This window comes from Lipotes vexillifer, unplaced genomic scaffold (assembly GCF_000442215.2).
Source record: "Lipotes vexillifer unplaced genomic scaffold, Lipotes_vexillifer_v1.1 scaffold248, whole genome shotgun sequence".
NCBI lineage: Eukaryota > Metazoa > Chordata > Mammalia > Artiodactyla > Lipotidae > Lipotes > Lipotes vexillifer.
In genome coordinates, this window is record NW_006777568.1 from 2,317,809 (window position 1) to 2,342,924 (window position 25,116).

The 25,116-nt window shown below is 45.4% G+C and overlaps 1 protein-coding gene across 1 annotated transcript in view; it reads right to left on the reverse strand.

The window, feature by feature from the left end:
* The window catches only part of DOCK1 (dedicator of cytokinesis 1), a 475,984-nt gene that overhangs the window by 52,973 nt on the left and 397,895 nt on the right, over positions 1 to 25,116 (reverse strand). The window contains exons 34-38 of the mRNA XM_007451187.1: positions 22,840 to 22,925; positions 22,497 to 22,653; positions 16,206 to 16,246; positions 14,641 to 14,731; positions 11,040 to 11,159 (exon numbers count right to left, since the gene is read on the reverse strand). Of these exons, the coding sequence (XP_007451249.1) occupies positions 11,040 to 11,159; positions 14,641 to 14,731; positions 16,206 to 16,246; positions 22,497 to 22,653; positions 22,840 to 22,925 (495 nt within the window). The remainder of the gene's footprint in view (positions 1 to 11,039; positions 11,160 to 14,640; positions 14,732 to 16,205; positions 16,247 to 22,496; positions 22,654 to 22,839; positions 22,926 to 25,116) is intronic.

The following is a 25,116-nucleotide window of genomic DNA, read 5'->3' on the forward strand; positions in this document are numbered from 1 at the left end:
TTGCATCCTTGAATATCTTCATCTGTTGCTCCGGCTAGCTCATGTCCTTTGCCAGAGCCTAAGCTCACATTTCTCGGAAGAGGGAGCTTCTCCACTTGGAATGCTTCTTTTAAGCTCCAGTGACCAATTCCTCCCTTAGTACATTTCCATTTCAAAGAAATCATTACCTTTAGTTGTAGTTCTCATTCACTCGACTGATTTTTCTTTAGTTTTCTGCAAGCTAATACACCACTCTCTTAGCTGCCTAGAATCTTAAGGCTTCTAATTCACTGCTTAATCTACTTTTATCCTAAATGACAGATGAGATGCTTTAAACTATCAAAAGTAATTGTTTTTAGAAGAAATATGTCTTGAATAAATATTTTATCCAACTCACCCAGAGGTTACACAGTTGTGTTCTTTATCAGATTTCCTATAAACATACATTCCCCTCTCCACACCCCTCACCCCGGAATGTTTTAAAGGATTCTGCATTAAGGAGATCTTCACCACTTTTAATTGGCTAGTGCCAGAGAGAAAACAGATTCAATATGATCGAGATTTAGATTATCTCGGTGGAAGAATCGCTTTAACCTGTGTGATTGAAGGCCCTACCCTGGCTCCATTCTTAGACATGCAGTAGGCAGATGAGGTTTACCACAGTCCCAAACGAAAAAGCACCCTAGCAACGCTCTGCTTTACCTTCTGATTTGAAATCCTTAGTCCATTTTACAGCATCCTTGGCCTTGTTCGTTTACTTCCAACACAGAGCACACTTTCCCCACCTCCTCTTTTTATCAGATGATCTCAGCTACATTCTCTTGAGATGATCACCTTTTCTTTCTGAACCTTTTGGTTCCAGGAAGTCCCATTTCTGCAAGTGTCATGAACAGAAAACTTTTTTTGTTTTTTCCTGATGAAATTCCTTCGTGAGTTCCAAGACTGAAGTGGCTGCAGAGCACGTATCAGCGATTGCTTTCCTACGGAGAACGGTGAGGTTGACGAGTGACCAGTTGGGTAGAATGACAACATTGATCTAACAGGATCAGGGAGGCAGCAGATGAAAACCAAGATGGCAGCCTGGACAAACACCCTTTACAAATAATTCAGGCCAGTGATGGCTCACCGGGATGTTGGTGTGTGTGCAACTGCGGTTTAACCCGCTAACTGGCTCTAAGTCCCTCACTGGTGAAGATGGTTTACGGGATGCTCTTGTTGCGGTCATTCTAAAATTCAACTGGCTTTCCAGGCAGCTGTTGGGAAAAGAGTCATATTCAACCACCCTCTAAATTTCCAGTGTCCTGCATAGGAAATGGATGAAGAGCCAATGCTGTGGAAGATTCCAGAGCACTGTTTCAGGGCCCTCAGCACTGGAAGGGACCCATGTGGCCCAGAACTAGCCTTGTGCCCTGGCCAGTGAGTGCTTCACTGCAGGAATGACGTGAGTGAGAATCTCCTTCCAGTCCCTTGATGATGAGGGGCTGGATTCCCCAGGAAAGATGTGTGCCATAAGTCTGGATGGCGACTCCAAGGGGTGTGGTCCAGCCGAGAGGAGACCCAGCCAGTTCCGGCGCTGCTGCAACCTCTTCTTACAGAATGGAGACTCCTTATGGGCACCTCCACTCTCTCTAGGCCTCCCCATCTCTCCCTGAGCCAAGCTGCATCCTGGGTCCTCCTGCGGTTCTCAGCTGATCTCCACTTATCTGAGCAAAGGCTGGACACTTTCTGAAGACATTTCTGAGAGTGAGTCAGGCCCCGCTCTCCCAGCCCCTGCAATGGAGCATTTGCTCTGTGCTCTGCATCAAAGCTGCCCAACCGTGCAGTAATGACGCCAACCCTCTCTCTGAGCGCACACATGACAGAGCCAGAGCCTGAGAAAGGGGGTCAGATGGGCTGGCTGCCCTCTGGTAGGGCAGGAAACCCAGTGGGATCTGGGACTTGGGCTGGACTTAGGAAGCCTTGCTGGAAAGGTTCTTACACCAACTTGAAGACAAATCCTGCCTTGTGGTGCAGTCAGGTACTCAAGAATTACTGACCATTGAAATCATGTTCCTTTTTTCTCCACAGCAATTCTTTATTAGTCCAAATGGAAAATGGTTTGCTCAGTTTTAATGCCCCGGGGGAAAAATGGAGAAGGCATAACTTCCCCCCCCCCCCCCCCACCACTAAAAAAAAGGATTTTTTCCTTTTTCTTTAAGCCAGGACATCTGTAGTTCTGCAAGCCCTCAGAAAGCCTAAACCAGACAGCGAAAGATACCGTTGCCTTCTCCTTGGTGGTTTGATTGGAAGGAGAAGGGACACATCCTGTCACTCATCCCCTCATTCTGTAGATAATTACTGGGCACCTGTGATGGGGGTGGGTTCAGGGAGAACAGAGAAGGAAAAGGAAGTGTACACACAGCTCTTGAAGGAGGACTGGAGAAAGAAGAGAAACAGGCAGTAGCTGGCGAGGGGAGTCAGAACGAGAGAGAATTTTTTTAAAGATGGGAGAAATCATGGCATGGTTGTAGGCGAGTGTGTATTAGCCAGTGGAGAGGAAAACAGTGCTGCTTGTCAGGGAGAGGGCGGACGGGCCAGAGTGATGTCCTGGATGGGGTGGGGGATCCCGGGCTGGGTGGGGGAGGAGTGGCCTTGGACATGATCACGGAGGGCTGTCCCCGGGGCAGGAGGGACAGATGCAGACCCGTGGACGAGGGTGTGACGGGGTCAAAGCTGCACCACACAGCCTGGCTATCACTAGCTGGAAAATCAATTACTTTGAAAAAGAATTCACACGTGAGGGAATGGAGCCTAATCACTCGGAGCTGCTCGAACTGCCTGGAAGGAAGTAAAACCTCCCTGGACTGATCAGAAGTCACTTTGCTGCCAGCTCTGCAGCCACGTGAGGCTTGCTCTGCTCCCGTTGTCTGAGCCAGCCTGGTACCCGGCTCCTCTGGGCGTTCACACATCTGACATTGACCCCATTTGAGAGACACTGTGTGATCAGCTGACTTCAAGTCTCTGGAGCTGTCACCCGCCTCTCCTCATCCCCGCTGCCACCACCTTTCCCTGGGCCACCACATGTCAGGCCTGGACCACTGCTCCAGCCCTCCAACCACAGGGCTTCTGCCACCTTGGAGCCAAAATCACTCCCTGAAAAGAGGAAAATAAAGGCATCCTTGCCTATGTTCATAAAATCTCATTGGCTCTTGTGCCTCATGGGGTAAGTCAAATCTTCAGGAGACACACAAGGCCATGGACAGACTGGCTCCCAAGTTCTCTGCATCTGTGTCTCCCAGGACCCCTTCCTCACCCCCCCGAGAGACAGACTTCTCGGCTTCTCCAGAAAAGTGAGATGTCTTCGGGAGCCCTGGCCTTGACCAGTGTGATTCCCACCCTTTGGAATCCCTGCCCTCCCAGCCATCATCTGGCAAGCTTTGTCTCATTCTTCAAGACCCAGCTTACATGTCACCTTCTCAGGGACAAGGAAGTCTCCCTTTCTCCTCAGAGGAGGGACTCATTCCCATACCTGTTAGGTAGGTTGACTCAGTGCCCACCAGTGCAACAGACCAGAGGAGGGTTTTGGTATTTACCTGCTCACGCCTCAAGGTGGGCCTTTGCCCTCCCGCCCCCCTGCACCCCGTAATTCAGGGGTGCAGGTGGCACCTGGCACCCAGGAGGCTGGGTGGTGGAAACACGTGTGAGGGGTCCTGCAGGGCGGGGTGTGGGGCAGCAGGGTTGTTACTGACTCTAAACCTTGATTTTCTCATGCTCTGACCATAAATCGTTCTTTTGTGGGGGGGGCGAATCATAATTAACACATGATCTCTGAGCACTCCAGCCAAATTCTTGCTAATTGAACAGATTCCGGCAAGTGTCAGGATTTTTGAAAATTTTGGAAATGCTGAGAACAAACCAAGAAGAGGGTGATATGATGCTCGCACCTGTAATTCCTCTCAATGACAACTGTGTTTTTAAAAGGAAACTCAGAGGATGAGAAAATGTCACCCCCAATACTTAGAAAAGAAATCCAACCATTTCATCAAAAGTGGAAACCTGCTTCCAAACCCCTATTTTTAGTTCGCGAGATGATGCAAGATGCCTCCTCTTTTGACTTGGGCACAAGGCAAAGTGCAATCTTCCTCCAGGCGAGGTTATTTTAAGGGAAAAGGAGACAGAGCTCCAGCTGAAAAGAATCCCAGAGCTTCATACATCACATGGGCTGTCGGCTATGTGCCCCCTTTGCTGACGCTGCCAGGCTGCTTCCTGGCTTTCAAGGAGGTTAATGCTGGTTAATACTGGCTCCCTCACTCTGACTACATTTTCTTGAGAGCAGGGCCTCTACTTTAGATACACCCTCCATAGAGAAGCCTGGTAATTTTCAGTGCAGTGCTTGAACTAAGGGCTTTACTGAAAATTACTAGGCCTCAACCAAACACAGTAAGACAGACAATTCAGAGCATCTTCAGGACAGAACGCTCGACTGCCACGATAAAACCCGACAGTGAGCTTTCCAGAGATGCAAAAACAGGTGGTAAAAAGAGAAAAGGAAAAGGAGCAAAGGAGGAATTATTAGCCCAGGAAGCAAGAAGAGCAAAAGGATGAAAAGGGAAACAGATGGAAAGACCAAGAGCTGGGCTGAAAGACATTAAAAGCTCTTTTAAATGGTGGAAAAGCAAAAATAAAAGAATGATTTTTGTGAGGCAATACAGAAAGAGAACATAATTCAAAAACCGGAGTGTCCAATACGAAGGAGAAGAAAATCCATTCAGCGTTGCTGCTTTCGGAGTACAAAGGCAGACAGACTTTTAATACAGTCTGACCCCAGTTTCTGGCGGGCTCCCTGGGGTGTCCCCGCAGGTGCTGGCGTCCAAGGGATGCGGTGGGAACCCGCTCCTTTAAGGGCCTGCGCTCACGGTTTCCAGGACACAAATCTGCCTTGGGTTCTATCGGGAGTCCAGGCAGGAAAAGCCTGCCCGGGTCTTGGAAGAATTTGTCTTTATTTCATCCACAACTTCTGCAATGAAGGCAGCACGTAAGCCAAGTCAGCATCAGGCTTGGGAAACGAGCCCGCGGAAAAGGCACAGTCCCAAGAGCGGCACCTCTGGAATGAGGACAGGGGTCTGCCCCTGGGGCTGCCGGGCAGGAGTGGGGGGCGGGGGGGTGTCCTTCAGACGTTTCCAGGGCTCAGAGTCTGCGTCAGGAGGCCAGGCCACACACGTGAGACAAATAAGCCCCATGTGGGCTTCCCTGGTGGCGCAGTGGTTGAGAGTCCGCCTGCCGATGCAGGGGACGCGGGTTCGGGCCCGGGTCCGGGAAGATCCCACGTGCCGCGGAGCGGCTGGGCCCGTGAGCCATGGCCGCTGAGCCTGCGCGTCCGGAGCCTGTGCTCCGCAACGGGAGAGGCTGCAACAGTGAAAGGCCCCCGTATCGCAAAAAAAAAAAAAAAAAAAAAAAAAAAAAAAAAAAAAAAAAAAAAAAAAAAAAAAAAAAAGCCCCATGTTAGGAACTCTGTGGAATGTCTGAGCTTTTCCAGTGTTTGCTCAAGCATTGGCCAGAACGTGCTTAATTCAATAAAAATGACACTGTTAACAGTGGGAGAGGCTGCACATGTCGGGGCGGGGGCAGGGGTACATGGGAACTCTCCATATCTGCTGCTCAATTTTGCTGTGAACCTAAAAACTGCTATTAAAAAATAGTCTACTTTAAAAAAGTGACTGAATACCCAGTCTGGGTGCAGCACAGGGATCCCAAAGAGGGACAAACAGAAGTGTCAGACACAGCCTGCCCTGTCCCCAAGGAGCTCCAGTCAAAGCAGGACCTGGTGACCCAGGGGTGGACCCTGGCCCAGTTGCATTGCCATTACTGGGAGCTGCTTAGAAAAGCAGAGCCTCAGGCCCCTCCCAAGACCTAGTGAATCAGAATCTGCATTTTTTTTCCTTTGGACGAACCACGCAGCACGTGGGATCTTAGCTCCCCGACCAGGGATCAAACCTGCGCCCCTGTAGTGGAAGTGCAGAGTCTTAACCACTGGACCACCAAGGAAGTTCCCATAATCTGCATTTTAACAAGATCCCCAGGGGACTCAGGGGACCATTAAAGTGTGAGATACTCAAAGGAGGGGATACAGGATACATAGAAATAGCTCCTGGCCAGGGCAGGGAGAGCCCAGAGACAGGACTCTCTCTGCATAGGGGGCAGAAAAGGCTCCAAGGTGGAGACAGCAAGAAAACATGCGTAGGAGGTGGGAAGGAGTCACCACAAGAGACGGCAGGTGAGAAGGGGCCATTCCCCATCCGGGGGAGACCACAGAAGGTCCCGGGTCTGGGAATCAAAAAGCATGTTCAGAAAGAGGCAAGATGCTGTGAGTGACGAGAGGGTAGATACATGGGCAGAGCCCTGCTGGAAGGGGCCTCACCTGCCAGGGAGAAGCCTGGATCTGCCTGTACAGGAGGCTGGGGGACCCTGAGGTTTGGGTATCCTTGGAGCGATTCAAGCTATGATGCCATGGCCACTTTGTTAGAGCCCAGGATGGTGGCCCGGGGAGCACAATGGCAGGGGTGGATGTGGGCGATGCATCTTGGACTGGGCGTCCAGGGAGGCTGAGAGCTCATGAGGAAAACACGCCGGATGAGCTGAGTTCTGCTCAGAGACCCACACTGTTCAGCAGTGTCCCAGGTAGAACCCGGCCAAGAAGGTGCAGACCTTAGAGCTAGTCAGTCGGTGACACTCATCCCCGCAGGCACTTGGACACACAAATCACAGTGAGAAAACGTGACTTATCCTTAAGAGTTTGGGAAACTAATAATAAGATTATAATAGACTTTGGTCAAAGCACAGAAGAAAACAACCGAGAGGCATAATTCTAAATTTTAAAAATAAAATACATAAGTACCAGAAATCTCCATCTTGCTCCAACAAAGCTATGTTGCTTCTTCCTGATTTCTTATGGTTTATCTTCATAACTGCCTCTGTTCCTACTCCTTCCTTCCCTGCCTACCAGTGCCTTGTCTGTATTTCATTCAGAGGATCTTCTGTTCATAAAAGAGCCCCTCACATGCCCATCCCTCCAAATCCCCTAATGTTAAGAACAACTATACTCTGGACACTTATTTCAAATTACAGAAATGACACTGGGTCACAAGAAAAAAAAAATCCAATTTTGGTGCCTGTGATCATGCTTCCCCTTGTCATTCTGACATACATTCTATTATCTCCTGGCTTTGGTTCCCATTTCCTAATTCTCTTAGATTTCAGTTTTTCAAAATATTCATTTAGTGTAAGGAATATATCCCAACAAGCACGTAAGCAATGCCGCTGCCTGTGATGACTCCAAAGGACATGCAGTAAAGCTTCGATCTACCAGCAGCCTGTGGATGGATGTGCTAGCAGACACCGTTCTCAACAAAAGCAAAGTCTTTGGCTCAGAGCATCAGTGCCCAATGGAACCATCAGCCAAGATACATGTACAATTTTTCTAGTAGCCACATTTTAAAAAGTGGAATTAGGGACCTGGTGGCGTGGTGGTTAAGAATCTGCCTGCCAATGCAGGGGACTCGGGTTCGATCCCTGGTCTGGGAGGATCCCACATATTGCGGAGCAACTAATAAGCCCGTGTGCCACAACTACTGAAGCCCACACACCTAGAGCCCGTCCTCCGCAACAAGAGAAGCCACCGCAATGAGAAGCCCGCGCACTGCAATGAAGAGTAGACCCTGCTCGCAGCAACTAGAGAAAGCCCGCGCACAGCAACGAAGACCCAACGCAGCCAAAAATAAATAAGTTTATTTTTAAAAAAAGAAAAAAGCTTTAAAAATGAGCAAACTCTTACAAAAAAAAGTGGAATTAATTTTAGGAATATTTACTATACCTGAAGTATTCTTTCAAATGTAATCAATAACACGAAATTAATGAGATGTTTGACAGGCTGCCATAAGAAAGTTCCAAAGATTGGACGCCTTAAACAAATTTATTTCCTTACAGTTCTGGAGGCAAGAAGCCAAGGCCGAGTTGTCAGAAGGATGCTTTCCTCTGAGGCCTCTCTCCTTGGCTTGTGAGACAAATTCCCACCCTGTGTCCTTACCTAGTCCTTGCTCAGTGTGTGTCTTTGTCCTAATCTCCTCTTCTTATATGGAGTTCAGTCATATTGGATCAGGCCCTACCTCCAAATAGTCACCTTCTGAGGTACTCGGATTAGGGCATCAACACATGAATTTCTGGTGGACACAATTCAGCTCATAACAACAGTCTCTTGTTCATGCTGAGCCTTAGACATCCAGTGCTGTTGTACACTGATGGTGTGTCTCAGTTTGGACTGGCCATGTTTCAGGTGCTCATGGCTGCATGGGTCCTGTGACTCTCATAGCAGACAGCTCAGGTCAGAGCCGCCCATCATAGGAGGGCTGGCTCCCTGGGCACCTCTACCCAGAGGACCCCACAGTGAGCAGCCTTCCTTCAAATTCCCATGGGCTGAATCACCTGCCAACTATCACCCATTTCAAGATATTTTTTTCCCCAAGAATCGACAGATAAGTATGGATAAAGGAGATGTGGTATATAAACACAATGGAATGGCACACAGCCAAAAAAAAAAAAGAATGAAATAATGCCATTTGCAGCAACATGGATGGACCTAAAGATGATCATACTAAGTGAAGTCAGCCAGACAGGGAAAGACAGATATCATATGGTATCACTTGTATGTGGAACCTATTAAAATGATACAAATAAACTTATTTACAAAACAGAAATAGACTCACAGACATAGAAAACAAATTTACGGTTACCGAAGGGGAAGGGGGGGAATAAATTAGGAGTTTGGGATTAACATGTACACACTACTATATATAAAATAGATAACCAACAAGGACCCACTGTATAGTACAGGGAACTCCACTCAGTATCTTATAATAACCTATAATGGAAGAGAATCTGAAAAAGAATATACATATATAAATACACACACACACACACACACACACACACACACACATATAACTGAATCACTTTGCTGTACACCTGTAACTAACACAACATTGTAAGTCAACTATATTTCAATTTAAAAAAAACAAAAAACGAAACTTCAGTCTGGGCATGGAGCACAGAAATGTGTGCATCTAGTCCTTCCCAAGGTCAAGCTCTGAATCTGCAGCAACGACCTCAGCCATTGTCTCATTCCAGAGAAGGCACGAAGGATGTTCTTTGCCAAGTCACCGCATATACCCAACAGCTGGCAGGTATAATAAGACCATGTCTTGGTCTTGTTTCCTAAATAAATGTGATTCTAAATCTGGCATGAAGAAGCAAACTTTCCTTCTGCTGTGACCTCCTGCCGCCCCGACTCCCTGCCTGCTGAGACTTTGGGCGTCCTGGCCACAGGGAGCTGGAACCAGTTCTCAGGTGCAGCTGCCCCTGCACTGCCCAGCCCGGTCACGTCGTTCCCAACCCCTCCCTAACCCGAGGAAGAAATTCAACTATGGAGGAGCTGGCCCAGCACCAGGTTCTGGAGATAGCTCTATTCTCACATGTCCAGTTGTGGGAAGCTGTGCAATTGGGGGATTAGAGGGAATATTACCTTTTTAGAACACACATATACTTAGGTAATTTCCACGTGCCTTGAGAGCCCTAGGTTAGAACCCCGCCTCGCTTGTTCGATTCAACGTCCTGGTAGTTTACCTGGTTTACCTGGTAGATGTAGGCGCTACGTACATTGCCTTCCCTTCCGGGCACTTCCCCATCCACTGAAGCTCGTTGTGGCTGCGTGATCTGCTTTAGTCAATGACACGAGCACAAACGCATGTGTCATTTCTGGGCTGAGTGTGTAGGGGCCGGGCAGTGACTCGCTGTCCCTCTGAGGCTGCATTCCTTTGGGTTGGGACCTCCGCTCACCTGGGCCCCCGGAAGTGAGGAAGGACCGGCAGCAGGAGTGAGAAATCAACCTGGGTTGTGTAGCACCACTGAGACGGTGAGAGGCTGAAACCCCAGCAGATTCCAGCCCGTCCCAGCTTACACAAAAGATGGATACTTACTTCCTTCTGTTAGTTTTTCCCCAGGGAATTTTATGCTTGTTGATGTTAAAACGATTTTATTTTATTTTATTTTTTGCTTCATGGCTCATCATCCAGGTACTTGAAATTTTGTTTGATGAAATTTTCTCCCTCACCCTCATGTTAGCCTCAGAAAGATGCGTGAACTTCCATTTCTTTTTAACGTTCTCGTAGAGAAGTTATGGGCCTTCAAAAATGGCTTTTCAGTCTCTTTTGCCAGTATGCCTCTAACAGCTGCCGTGAAGACGATTCTCCTCAGTTTTTTTTTTTTTGTTTTTTTTGTTTTTTTTCTTGCGGTACGCAGGCCTCTCACTGCTGTGGCCTCTCCCGTTGCGGAGCACAGGCTCCGGACGCGCAGGCTCAGCGGCCACGGCTCACGGACCCAGCCGCTCCGCGGCACGTGGGATCTTCCCGGACCGGGGCACGAACCCGTGTCCCCTGCATCGGCAGGCGGACTCTCAACCACTGCGCCACCAGGGAAGCCCCCCCTCTTTTATTAATAGTTACTATTTATCTGAATCACATGAACTACAGTGATGAGACCTATTACTGGCTGATTAAAATGATGGCAGGTTTCCTTTTAGTAGAAGTCAACAGATTAAATAATTTTGTTTGAGCCAGTTAATGGAGAGGCCACCAACATGAGCGATATTGGTCTTGCCATGGGATTAATATTTTGGTGACAACAGAAAAACGCAAACTGTCAAAGGAAAGCATTAGCTCTAATGTAGCCAGAAATTCCCCCAAATAAGCGTCCCAGCCTGGGTTCCCTCTGGCAAGGACTATGAAAATACTTGTGCTTTTCAGTTCTAACTTTCAGCAGAGCATCTACAAAAGGGCGATTGATTTTTATTTTTGGTAGGATTTCTACTTAGAAGTGCCAGTGGGAGGGCCATGCATAAAACCTTCAGATATACAATCTGTAACAAATTTCTGGTACCACAAACACCATGTGTTAAAAAATGTGTTTACAAGGCTGCAAGAAGGTGCACACAAAGAGGAAAACACCAGAAAAATTGCATTTTTTTTTTTTACCTTGCCTTTGTCAAAGTAGTGGATGATTTCCTGGTAGAGCCGCTCTTTCAGCTGTCCCTGTGTTGTCGCCTGGTACCCGTCCCGCTGGGTGAGGTGGGCCGCGCACACGTCCTCCGACCACTGAGGCAAAAGCAAAGCGTAAGTGGTGCCAGGTGAGGGCACGGCCAGGGCTACCGTTTCCCTACCGTCAGGTCAGAATGCACAGTAAGCCCTGAATTCAGTGTGGGCACTCGGGCCATGATTCCGGGGGTCGTTGGAGCAGCTGCCATCAGGCTGTCGGGTCTGGAATTGAGGGCAGAACCTCTGTGCAGAGGCCTCAAGATGAGTGAAAGAAAGAAGAAGGCAAAGCTGGGTCTAGATTCACACAGAAGAGAAACCCAGCAGGTTCTGGACAGCACAGAACTGTCAGCTTGCCCATGATGCCTTGGAACCTTCCAGAAGAATGAGGAACTGGGTGATCTGTGGCTGCCTCAAGTGGGGCATCCCTGGGCGGCGGCCTCAGTCCTGTGCTGCTCAACATTTTAATCAACAGCAGAAGGCACATGGATTCCACTTACAGGTCGTAAAGAAAGCTCCTTACAGACAGGGAGGCGTCTTGGGATCTCCAGCTCTAGGCACGTTGCCTGTCGCAAAGGCAGGGCTCGGCCAGCGTTTGTGGACGTGACAGTGGACTTATGGGATGAAGGAAGGATGCATCAAAGTGAAGGCAAGCTCATTTGACACCTAAACTCCTAAACTTATGCTCAAGAAATCAACGGCACTAAATATAGGGTTCAATAAACTTCAATATTTGGTGGGGACCTACTATGTGCAAGGCACCAGGTCAAAGATGAGTCAGAAGATGCCTGCCCCAGAGAGAGTGCTATTACAAATTAGAGTACAGTGGTATATAATAACTCTGCAGAAAAGATTTCATGGGCAATTTAAGGGCGGGAGGCAGGATGAGGGGTTCTGCGGAGGCTCCTCAGAGGAAAGAATCAGGATGGGCTCACTCATCAGTTGGACTCAGGAGGTGGGTCTTGACCCTGTTTTAAGACAGGACAGTGAGGATGCTACCAAGAAAGCAGCGGACTTGCAGGCTGCCTGGACCACAGGGGGGTGGGGGTGGGGGTCCCCCACTGGACTCAGGGCTGGCCCGGCCACATCTGGAGCAATGGGACCAGCTGTGGTGCCACATTTTAGGGGGCAAGACAAATGGACAGGAACCACTGGGGCAGAGGGCAAAGGCCCCAAGGGACAGGCCTGCAAAAGTGCAAGGCTCCCTAAGAGGCGGGCTCTCACAGCACACACCCCCTCCCACCTTCCCGAAGCCAGAGAGGCTCTGGAGCACTCTGTGCTGGACCCCAGGGCTCCAAAGAACAGGGTGAAAGGGCTATGGGGCCAGATGGGCTCTCCAGCACCTGGAGTGTCAAGTAAGAGTGAGCAACCTTTACGCTGCTGCAAATTCTTTCACCTTCAAATGAGAAGTGCGTAGCCCAACCATAACTGGGAGTTACAAACTCAATTAATTGTGGCATTTTCACCACATGGCCAGATTTCTACTTTTACGAAGTGTAAAAGTAAAATTTTACATGATTCTGAAATGTAACTACAATAAGATAAATAAGAATAAGAAAGTTTGGATGCCAAATAACTTCCTTAGAGTTTAAAATCACCTAAAAAAATACTGAATGGAGAAGCAAAACTCCTTTATACCTTCCACTTAAACAATGAGATGAAATGACTTGATTGCTAGGCGAAGGGCTGATGTTTTTATTGCCTTTGTTTTTTTTTTTTTTGACAAAATAGCCTTAACCAAAAAAAGAAGACCCTATTTGAGGATTTTTACTCAAGGAACAAGAATATATCAATCATGGGGAAGAATTTTCATAAAGATATAAGTAACATTCTTTAGTATGTTGATTAACCAGCATGAATTCACATTTACTGCAATATCAAAACATATTTAGGACAAACTACAAAATGTAATGATGTAAAAGATATGGAGAGCAATTATTTGGCATCTAACTGGAAAATTCAAAACCCCAGTGGAGATGATAATGCAATTGGGCCGATTGATTTGGGTTGTGGAACATCCTTGTACCGTTTGTGACAAACCCATCTGTGCTCAGTAAGTGCAATGATTAAACAAATGATGCTTCATGCACATATATCTATTTTACATTCACACGCCCGTAGAAAAGTTTATGTACTGTGAGAGAGAGTAAGGGTGACCAAGCAGCTTGTCAAGCCCATTTTAATTTCCCTGGTGTAAAAGATATATCTTCGTAGTTTCAAAATCACCTTGCTACTAAAACTTGGGTTTCTAACAAATGAAAGCCATTAGAATTCAAAGTGGGACGGCTGGTGTGAGATGCCCCAACTGATAACTCTATCTTCATAAATGACAGTCCTTAGGAGAGCTTTATATGGTGCAAACCCAAAGGGGTACCATGGATGACTATGGATGAGGCATTCAGATTGAAACGTGTCTCATTGTGTTTTCTTTATAAAGGACTCTTGTTTTCAGGCAAAGGTCAATCTCCACACGCCAGTGTCCCTAAAGCAGCTTATGAGTATGCATATCACACAAGCTACTGGAGAGTTCAGGACTGGGCCAAGGGCTAGAAGATTCTTGCTGGGAATTCACTGCCTAACATGGGAAATTCCCTCATCTATCCACCTACCTACCCACATATCCATCCACCCACACATCCGTCCATCCATCCACACATTCATCCATCCACCCACACATCCGTCCATCCATCCATCCACACATCCATCCATCCACCCATACATCCATCCAACCATGAATCCATCAATCCATCCAACCACACATCCATCCATCCATCCATCCATCTATCAACCCATTCATCCATCCACCCACACATCCATCTTGCCATCCATCAATACAAACAACCACCCAGTTATTTCCTGTGGGTCCACTCTGTATGACTAACTGGGCTGAAAATGGACATGGGGAGAGCATGAATATATTATGGCAAAACACACACACACACACACACACACACACCAATGTTCAAAGCTATCGGAATAACAAAAGGACACTGAGAGCTGAAAGCTGTCATGCCAGACGTATGCTGAGGGGTAACATCCCCCAGGAGAATCAGGCAGAAGTCCAACATGAACTGATGGACCAACAGGAGATCTCAATGGAACCGCTTAGAACGCATGGAGAGAAAAGTCATGATCTGGTCCCTACACTCTTTGATAAAATAATGAGAGGTGGGCTCATCCTCTCTCTTAGCTATTGTACCACAGAAGTTCCTTCTTACTGAGGTCGCCCTCCAGCATTACTGGGTCCTGTTGGCAGGAATAAGGAATCACAGGATCTCTAACTCACTGCTGGCAGGCCAATCATGGGTGTTTAAGATGCTCAGTGATAACCTGCTCTGACATCTCGTCCAATTTGCATTCAGAAGAGCCAAATCTATAATCAAAGTGCTTCTTAACTATCTTTGTTTATGTCACTGCATTGAGTTAACATCCACGAAATCTTAAGTTCTAGGTTTACTGAAATTTGTCATGGAAAAATCAAATGTTAAATGATCTTATAATTGATAACGACAGGATCATGAAAGTATATGGTAATTTTTACTACCTTCAGAAGCTTCGCATGGAGAAGCAAGGTATAGGCTGCTTCAGTGTAGTTATCACATTCCTTGTGCAGGTCACAGAGCTTGTACAAATACCTGAGACGATAAAACATAGGTACATTCTTAAAGCATCACCAAATAATTTGTGTTGAGAATTGCAAGAGCTAAATTCTACCTTCAACAGTAAATCATCTCTATACTTTCTTTTTACAATCTTCACAATGCATAATGCCTTGGAAGCTTCTGGTACACGAAGCACTAAGAAAAACCAACTGGAGTAATACACAGTAGGTATATTTTTTAAATTTAAGTCTTCTCTTTGCAGGACAAAACTGAAGGTGGCACAAGGAGGTGGAATTATATACCTCAAGGTCTCTCATTCTTCCTCATCTTTTCCAGAGTTTTCTCTCTTGCAATTGAAGTGAGAGTACACAATGTCTGATTGTGATTTCTTACATTTCTACTGAGTCCAAATATATACACACACAAAATCCATAAAAATACAAATCCATAAGAATAAAGAGCTCCAATGATCACAGCGAATGTGATCAAAAGAATTCCTCTGCCATAAAGAAATAAAAGTTGCTTTTCTAATATAAAGCAACCTACATTTTTTTTTGTATACACTTTTTTTTTTAACATCTTTATTGGAGTATAATTGCTTTACAATGGTGTGTTAGTGTCTGCTTTATGACGAAGTGAATCAGCTATACGTATACATATATCCCCATATCTCTTCCCGCTTGCATCTCCCTCCCTCCCACCACAGCCTACATTTTGGATAAAAGAAACTGATTGTTTTCCTCAAGCTTTATTATATTCACATGGTACTGTTTTTAAAGGACAAAGTTAAAAAGTCTTAGAAATCAAAAGTTAGAAAATCATGTTTTTGTTTACTCTTTATACAAATAAATACACTAGAGACTTAACAAAAAAAGAAAGAAAATAATGCTTAATGTAACTAATCCATCATTAAAGTCTAATGTCACATGGAGTATATAATTATTCTGGTCTCATAAGTGGCAATCTTGCTAAACTTTGACACTGGCCCCTAAGAGTGACCAAGAAGAAGAGGGTACCAATCATAGCCCACCACCCTAGAGAAAAAGGCAAGTGAAGGAGAAACATCCAGAAGAAAATACGAAACTTGAGAATTTGGTACCCAGGTAAGAATAGACTGAAAGTTTATACTATTGCCTTATTTCTGATAAAGTTAAGACTGGACTTCTCATTTGATCATATGGCTTACTGTGAAACAATAAAATTTGTGGCGGTGCCTTTTTTCTAAAGGGCCATAAGGGTCGGTCAAGAGGAACAAAAACCCTGTGAAATAATAATTTTCTTCTGAGCTGGCTAAGGATGCCCCCCGCCCCAAATCTCCGCATTGGCACGGACAAACTGCACCAGGCCTGACGATACTTCTGGGAGTTCCACCAAATTCAAACTCTAGCCTTCACGATTTCCTACAAGATCAACCCCTGTGGCTATAAAACACTTTTCAGCATGGACTTGACAAACAGCAGGTATCATAAACAGGTCGAGGGTGCAGACGAGCCAGACGCTCACATACCTTATATACATTTCTTCTCTTTCAATCTCTTTGTAGAAATTCTGAAAAATCAAACCACAATACTGTTTTAAGAAACCTGTTCTATAAAAGGCGTCACATACACATTAAAAATCCACAGTTCTTCAACTTGTGTCAAACAACAGCCACATGGACCCAGATCTTTGGATACGAACCATAAATTCACATAAAATGCAAAAACACCTTACACTGTTCATTATTTTTTTTTTTGGCTGGTGGGGGGTGATTCTAAGGAATACATTTCCTATACTTTAAACAGTGTAGCGTGCATATGTTAACCCCAAACTCCCATTTTATCCCTGCGCCCCCCTTCCCCTTTGGTAACCATAGTCTGTTTTCTAAATCTGTGAGTCTATTTCTGTTTTGTAAAAAAGTTCATCTGTATCATTTTTTTAGATTTCACATATAAACGATATCATATATCTTTCTCCATCTGACTTACTTAGTATGATAATAACTAGGTCCACCCACGTTGCTGCAAATGGCATTATTTCATTCTTTTTGATGGCTGAGTAATATTCCATTGTGTATATACATATCACATCTAAATAGATAACCAACAAGAACCTACTGTATAACACAGGGAACTATACTCAATATCTTGCCATAACCTATAATGGAGAAGAATCTATATATTCAGATATATATAGACCTGAATCACTTTGCTGTATACCTGAAACTAACACAACATTGTAAATCAACTCTATTTCAGTAAAACAAAAAGGAAGCAAAAAACATGCTTGGCAACAAATTTTTAAAAATTAAAAAATAAAATAAACGCTGTGATGGCTTAAATCTACTTCTGTCATTTGAAAGTCACCTGTTTTCAGTTAAAACAAAGGATTACCGAAAGATATGATATCTTCACCATTCTTAACCATTGTAATCTCATTAGAAGCGAAAAAAAAATTTTTGGAAGAAGCATCATCAACATGATTTAAAGCATGCTGGGTCTAGCCTCACTTACCAAGAGGCACAAGAAGGCAACGTGGCATTGTAGACCTGACGTCCAACACAGTAGCCACGAGCCACATGTATTCAAATAGAAAGTCAATTTAATTAAAATTGAATGCAGTTAAAAATTCACTTCCTCAGTTGCACTTGCCACACACTTTTGAGTGCGCAATAGCCGTATGGAGCCAGTGCTACTGTCTTGAATAGTGTAGATACAGAGCATCTCCATTATCAAGAAATTTCTATCGGAAAGCGCTGCTCTAGACAGACCTTCCAAAACACAGTAAGAAAACTGGTTGCTGCTTAAAAAACACCTCGCGTACAGCATTGATAGAGGAAGGTTAGTTAGCAGATTATCAACAATAGGTTAATTCTACATATTGTAAACTATTTTCAGGATGGGCATAAATATTTCTATTACAATTACATTTCTTAATGTGAAATCTCTATAAACACTCTAAAATCTTTTACCGTTCACGAGGCACCAGAAAGGTGCAGAACAGTCACCTAACAAGGCCTAAAGTATGGAAACACCATTGCCACTTTCAATGTGAAATTTAGCACCTGCACACCATGTCAGAACTCTAGAATGGGGGCCTGAGATAACTAGTGAATAGCACCATCATAAAGGCATGCAAGTACCCAGGAAGGTGAAACAGCCTGTTTCGTTTCATTAGCCAAAGAAAGACGCCGCTGCTTCCACAACTGATCTCTCCGAGAAGAAATCATAAACAAATGCAGAGAGTAAGCGGGGGCGCGTTTAGAAAGACGCACCGAGATTTTCACATTTTGCAGCACCTGAGATTTGCGTGTCCTCTGGTTCGTGTGCTGTGTCTGGGTAATGAGGATATTTTCAGCTGACGGCTCGGAGCGATGTAACAAAGGGAACCTACATCAAAGGCAGAGGATGAGCCCTTCACTTCCAACTCACCAGTATTTACACGCTACGATTCCACACCACCCTCTTCTGCACTCCTATTTTTAATCCTTTCCTAAGCTTTTGATCATTCTCTACAATTTCACAACGGGGATATCATGTGACTTTCCTCCCTCTCTCCGGAAGTGTCTTCTATTTCCTGCCTGCTCTGCGTTCTATTCCCTGCCTAGGACTTCAAAGCCTCCCTAGAACTGAAGGACGTTCATCTCAAATCCCAATTTCTTTATAAAACTTTTTCTTTCTTTATGTAAAAGTTCACACTGCTCGGTGCCCCACTTCTGGGCTCTGCGGGCATCCTCCCACCCCCCGTGGTCCTCTCCGCACCAGGGCTGACATCTGTCCAAGCAGCCCTGTTGGGACTAGGTCTCCAATTCCAGTCCAGTCAGTGCTATGCGTTGATCTTTCAGAGCACAAGCATTTTCACTGTATTTCAATTTTGTACTCCTTCATAACTAAGACACATCCTAAGATTGTTAGAATTCTAGTTGGAACCACCTTAATTAGCCTGTAAAGGGGCCATGAAGGACCTAACTTATGTCTGTAAAACAATGATTCTACCATTCTTGGGTATGAATATGTTGATAATTGCATAGAAGAGCCAGGTGACACACAACAAATCATGAACCAGTAATTAAAGATTGCATGATTACGAGGTGACGATGAAATTCCACTTAATTACAAATATGCATTTTGCCTAGCGGGAACCATGATCCAGTACACATGCAGACTTGCTTGCAGAGGTACATCTAAAGGACTAGGCCGCTGGGCAGAATCACAGCCCCTGTCTCTCATTTTTTAATTTTAATTTGTTTTTTCAGTGATAGGAAGAGTAGGACATTAACGAGCCCACACAACTTAGAACGTTCCACTAACTCTATTAAAAAGAAAAAATAGCACTGGTTTTAAAGGAAATTTTGCAATGAGCTTACATTTATTTATTGATGAATAAATCTTACGTTCTTTATTTTTTAACCTTAGGATTTCGAGGCGATTTCTGCTTAGTGATCAGTTGAGTACATTTTATATGTTTCTAGATGTATGTTTATACATCCATACTCATCTAGAGATGGATAGACATATTCACTTCTATGAAACTCTATTTGTTTCACAAGAAAAGTACCTTTCACAAGAAAAGGTAAAAATGGACCCAGAAGTTAGAAATATATTTATATGATTAAATGTTCTTGGCAGTGAATATTAAGAGACGGAACATCTATCTGTAAAGACCCATTTTTGTTCTCTGTAATCCATAGATCTCTATTTTTTAAATGTAAGTATTGTGATAGTCTGGGATCCATCTTATCCTCCCCAGGAAACAGTTAAGAATAGAACACTTGACCCTTCATAGGATGATTCAGGATGTTTCAAGCTGAAGGAAGTGAATGATGTCCGATAATCTCAGGATGAGAGAGGAACACACACCATAACGTCAGGAACTATGTTCTCAGGTGTCCTCACAGGACCTTATTTTTCTGACCCTGATTCTGATTCTGATTTTGAGCCTGATTCTGATAAAACGCCCCATTCAGAGCCTGTCACCATTTCTCCACTAGGTTTTGCATCCTGGTGAGCATGAAAGATCCTGCTTGAAACAAACAGTAGTCAATCATCAAAGCTGGAAACCTAATCGACATAATATTAATTCTTCCTTTTGGACACAAATGGGCCTTTTGGGTCCCCTTAAAGCTCAGAGGTAGCACTAGAAAAGTATGTCCGTGGTAGGGAATGTTTTGGAAAACGCTTCTGTTTCTCTCCTGCAGAAAGACACTGATTTCTATTTCGTGTTAACCACACTGGCATCATCAAAATAAACTCCTACGGACAGAGGCAAGAATGCAGGAAGACAACAGAGCAAGAGCCAGGCTCGTCCCTGAGCAAAGGATCGAGGCCCTTACCTGGCGCAGAGCTCGCTGCCGCCCTAGCACAGTCAGGCTACAGGTGGATGGAGAGGCAAACATAGCCAGTGGGCCAGATCTCAGGGATGGATGCCAGTTAACTCCTACAGAGGCCCCCGACCCTTATGATGCACATGCAAACATATTTAGATGTTTCAAGCTCACTGATTCTTTCCTCAGCCATGTCCAGTCTATTGATAAATCCAAAGGCATTCTTCACTCTGCAAGTGTCTAGCATTTTCTCTTTGATACTTTCTTAGAATTCCCATCTTTCAGCTTATATTACCTGTTCTTCCATAATGTCTACTGTTTCTATTAGTGCCCTTAGCATATTTATCATGGTCATTTTAAGTGCCCAGTCTGATCATTCTAAAACCTCTAAAGCCATGTCCAAGTCCAGCGCTGATGTCCTGTCTCTTCAAACTGCGTCTTTTTTTTTCCTTTAAGACACCTTGTTATTTTATGTTGAAAGTGGCCATGATGTACTGGGTAAAAGGAGTCCAGTACCGGCTCCAGTGCTAGTTTCTGCTCTGGGAGGCTGTGATTCTCTGTATCACAATTTGGGGAGCAGGCGTTTTCCCTGTGGATCAAAGAAGAGTTGTTGATTTTCAGTTTGCCAGCTTTTTTCTTGTGGTAAGGATAGGAGTAACGACTTCCAAGCCCCTTTTACATACTGGACCAGAAACCAGAAGTGCCCGGTGTTTAGATTTTCAAGGAAAAACAAAAACAAAAAAAACCTGCTCTGGAAACGTTTATCATTGGCCAGAACGGGTTGCCCGGCCCCTGAACATAGGGCTGAGACTGCGCAAAGTTTCAGCGGCCGGCTCGTCGTGGCAAAGCTCAGATTCGGTGTTGACAGTGAAGTAGATGGAAGGTGAAAACGATTCCTTTTTGTTTATCTTTTTAATCCAAACACCTCAGGTGATTTTCAGCAATGAATGATGTGGCCTGCTCCTCCTGGCACAAAAGTCCATTCCCATAAGCTCAAAGCACCTACAAGTCCGTACAAATGGGGGAAGTCAGGGCAGAGCAACCACCTGCTATCCAACAACCAGGTGGTGATGAGGACATCACAGAGAAGTAAAGAAAAGAAACCAGGCACAGTGTTTCCTTGCATTCCTGTGTTGGGACAGGTGGGGGAAATTGAGGAAAACACTACCAGGGCCAGAAGTCTGCTTGTCTAGCTTCTAGGAAGCAGCAGAGGAGGAAGATGCAGAGAGATGCAGAGAGTTCTGGAGCCAGATGTGGTGGTCACGTGGCTCCTGAGAGCCACGAGGCCAACCAGCCATGCCCTGCAGCTGAGCTTGTCGTAAAGCTTCCGAGAAGTTCATCGCCCTGAAGCATTCCTGACGTACCACAACTACATCAAAAACCGATGTCCACAGAGCCTGACCTGTGTCACAGTGACAGCAGCTGTGCAAGACACCGGTGGATGGCAGTGGTCAAGTTCACCCAAGCCATCATGTGGCCACGCACGAGTTTCTTATGGCTGCCACAACAAATTACCACAATCTTGGGGACTTAAAACAATAGCTCTGCATTCTCTTTCAGTTTTGGAGGCCTGAGTCTGAAATCCAGGGGTCAGCAGGGCCACATGCCCTCTGAAGGGACTAGGGGAGCTTCCTTCCTGCCCCTTCCAGCTTCCAGTGGCTCCAGGTGTTCCTTGGCTTGTGGCCACATCACTCCCATCTCTGCCCCTCTCTTCACGTGGTCTCCTGCTCTGGGTCTCTGTCTTCTCCTTTTCTGTCTCTTATAAAAATACTTGTCATGGGCTTCCCTGGTGGCACAGTGGTTGAGAGTCCGCCTGCCGATGCAGGGGACGCGGGTTCGTGCCCCGGTCCGGGAAGATCCCACATGCCGCAGAGCGGCTGGGCCCGTGAGCCATGGCCGCTGAGCCTGCGCGTCCGGAGCCTGTGCTCCGCAACGGGAGAGGCCACAACAGTGAGAGACCCGCATACCGCCAAAAAAAAAAAAAAAAGAAAAAAAAAAAATACTTGTCATCGGATTTAGGGCCCACCTGGGTAATCCAGGACGGTCTCATCTCAAGATCTTTGACTTAATCACATCTGCTAGGAGCGTTTTTTTTTTTCCCAAACAAGGTCACGTTCACAGGTTCTGAGGATGAGGATGTGTGACCTTTCGGAGGCCACAATTCGACCCACTACGGGACATGTTTACAGTCTCCTAGCAATGAAACATTTAGGATCTGTAATCAGTGAGGGTGCTCCCCTGCTTACAAAATAAGATGGCTCATCATTCTGAACCAGGGGAAGAGCAGTGTGAAAACACCCAGAAGGAAGACGATTTTGCTGACGTGCTTAAAGCAGATATGCAAACAGTTCTTCCTTCCTCCTTCCCTCCCACAGCCAAGGAAACAGGCTGTGTCCTGCTCTGCAAAGTTCTGTGGCCACAGCTTTCACAAGGCTTTGAACTTCTGGTTCACTCTCCGGCTTCCTGGGAAGACCGGATATTGAACTTTTCACTCACCAGCACGTTGACAGTGCAGCTCATGCGATTTTCTTTGTTCTCATCATGCATGATGGTTCTGTAATCCAAAAGTCTTTCCATCAGGTGCACGACGAGCTTTACAAAAGTTTCTCCCGTTTTGGCAAGGTATTTGTGCTTCCTGCAGTGCTCTAAGAGACTGAAAAATAATTACACACACCTTGTTAATCACACTCAGCAAAAGGAACTTGACTGAGGTGCAATTTAAAATATTTTCCATTATTAACACTTTTAAATTATTTCTGGGCTACAAAGTTCATTGTCGTCTAATTACAGTCTCTCTGTCTCTATTCTGACATAAATCCCACTGTTAATCAACACTTACATTTTATCAAATAACACTTTGTACTGCTCATCGCCTCTACCTCCTTCCACTTCATGATCCAGCTTGGTGATGATCTCATTTTCAAACTATAATTAAACAGAGAAAGCATAAATTATCAGCATGGTGGATATTTCATTTCGTGACTTGAGCGTCAATAATACATAAATCGCCGACAGATCGTCATCGGAGAGTTGCCCTACACCTCTGAAGCCTGATTTCATTTAAGAGTTGTCCTTCCTGAACTCCTGGGGGTTTCTGATGAGCCCCTGTCACAGGGGGAATCTTTCATTTCCTTCCCTGGTTAATGAAGCCTTGATGCATATTCTGATCACAGGAGAAAGAGCCAGAGAAAGACAGACAAGGAAACTATAGGGAAGAAAAATCAAGGAGCAACATGAAAAAACATCCCAAACTGCATCTTTATGAACAAGTAACAGTTCAAATAGCTCCTTGGTTCTTGGAAGAGAACAGATGCTGTGTCACTTGCCCGCAGAGCTCTCTGCAACCTGAAAACAGGCAAAGGGCCACTTCCCTGCCACTCCTTGATGGATCCTAGTGAAATATCTCACTCTGGGTGAGAAACAGGATAAAAAACAAGAGGGGCAATGCCTTTAAGACAGACCAGCAGGCACCTCGAAAAGGTCCATCCCAGGCCTTTCCTCGAATTCCCCAAAGCTTCTGATGAGATCTCCAGAATATCATGGTGGGAAAGGATCCTCACAACTGATGGTCTCTCTGTCTCATGCTTTCAGGAAAACTCTAAATTCTGGAGAAGAGTGACTCTCTAAAATGTTTTCACGGAGGTCATGGACCCCATGGCCGATCAGGCTGGAAATAACTACCGCAATAATGACGGACATGCGTCCCCAACCTCGCTGCCCAGTCCCTCATCCCTGGCAGAATTCAGACCCACCTCCGTACTGGGTCCCTGGCCAGGTGAGTGCCCCTGTTGCAAGGGGGTCCTGCAGTTACTCATGGATGTGGGCCTGGTAGGAAGAAGGGGCTGCAAGAGCCTTAGTTCCCTAGAGATGGAGGCACCCACACTGAACTGAAAGAAGATGGGCAAAGGAGGAATTGAAGGAAACAACAGCTGAATTCAGGGTTCACAAAGCAAGCAGACCATGGCATGTATGCAAGGGTCTCTGGGATCCCTTTTTTTAAAACATTTTATCGATGCATAGTTGATTTACAATGTTGTGTTAATTTCTGCCGTACAGCAAAGTGACTCAGTCATACATACATATATATATATATATATATATATATATTTCTTTTTCATATTCTTTTCCATGATGGTTTATCACAGGATATTGGATATAGTCCCCCGTACTATACAGTAGGACCTTTTCGTTTATCCATTCTCTATATAATACTTTGCGTCTGCTAATCCCACACTCCCAATCCTTCCCTCCCCCACCCCTCTCAAGTCTGTTCTCTATGCCTGTGAGTCTGTTTCTGTTTCGTAGATAGGTTCATTTGTGTCATATTTTAGATTCCACATATAAGTGATATTAGATGGCATTTGTCTTTCTCTTTCTGACTTATTTCACTTTGTATGATCATCTCTAGTGGGATCCCTGTGAAATACATGCTCAGACGTTGCTTCCCCAGAGGCAACTATTACTTGGATCCCTTAAGGATTTAAGCTGCGTGAGAGAAAGAATTTTCTTCTCTCTTGGTCCCTGCTGTATTCCCAACCCCTAGGACAGCACCTGACATGGATGCTCTAATGCGATGAACGTGCTATGTGCACATAAATTATTGGATAGAGTTGGTGTTAAACTGAAGCTGGGGAGGGCTGAATAGGGCCCCAAAGGAGTGGGCCGGTAGGGTGCTAAGACACAACCTGCTCTCTTGGCCACACAAGCCAAGTGGTGAACACATTCATCGAAGTGCTTGTAACAGGTCCATCAGGCACCGTCTCCTGCACTGGGGACCCAGGGCACAGCTGCTGCAGTGTCAGCTGGTTGTGGACCCTGGGAAGCAGAAAGCAAGGGGGCTGGTGAGACCCAAGGAGGGGCCTCAGAGCGTGACCTTGACTGGGGCACACGCTGCCTGAAGCCACAATTTCATCACGCTACAGATGAAACAGAGGCTTAAAGCAGGACTGGAGAGAAGTATTGATTCTTGCTTGACATCAAGGACTCAGAAACATCACAAAGACTAGGACTTCGGTGAATCCCTGCAATTCTCTGCTCCGTCGCCTCCTCCCCCAAATAAACACCCTCTGATTCTGTTGGGCTTAAGAAGTTCAGGGATTTTAGGAACAGAGAAAAA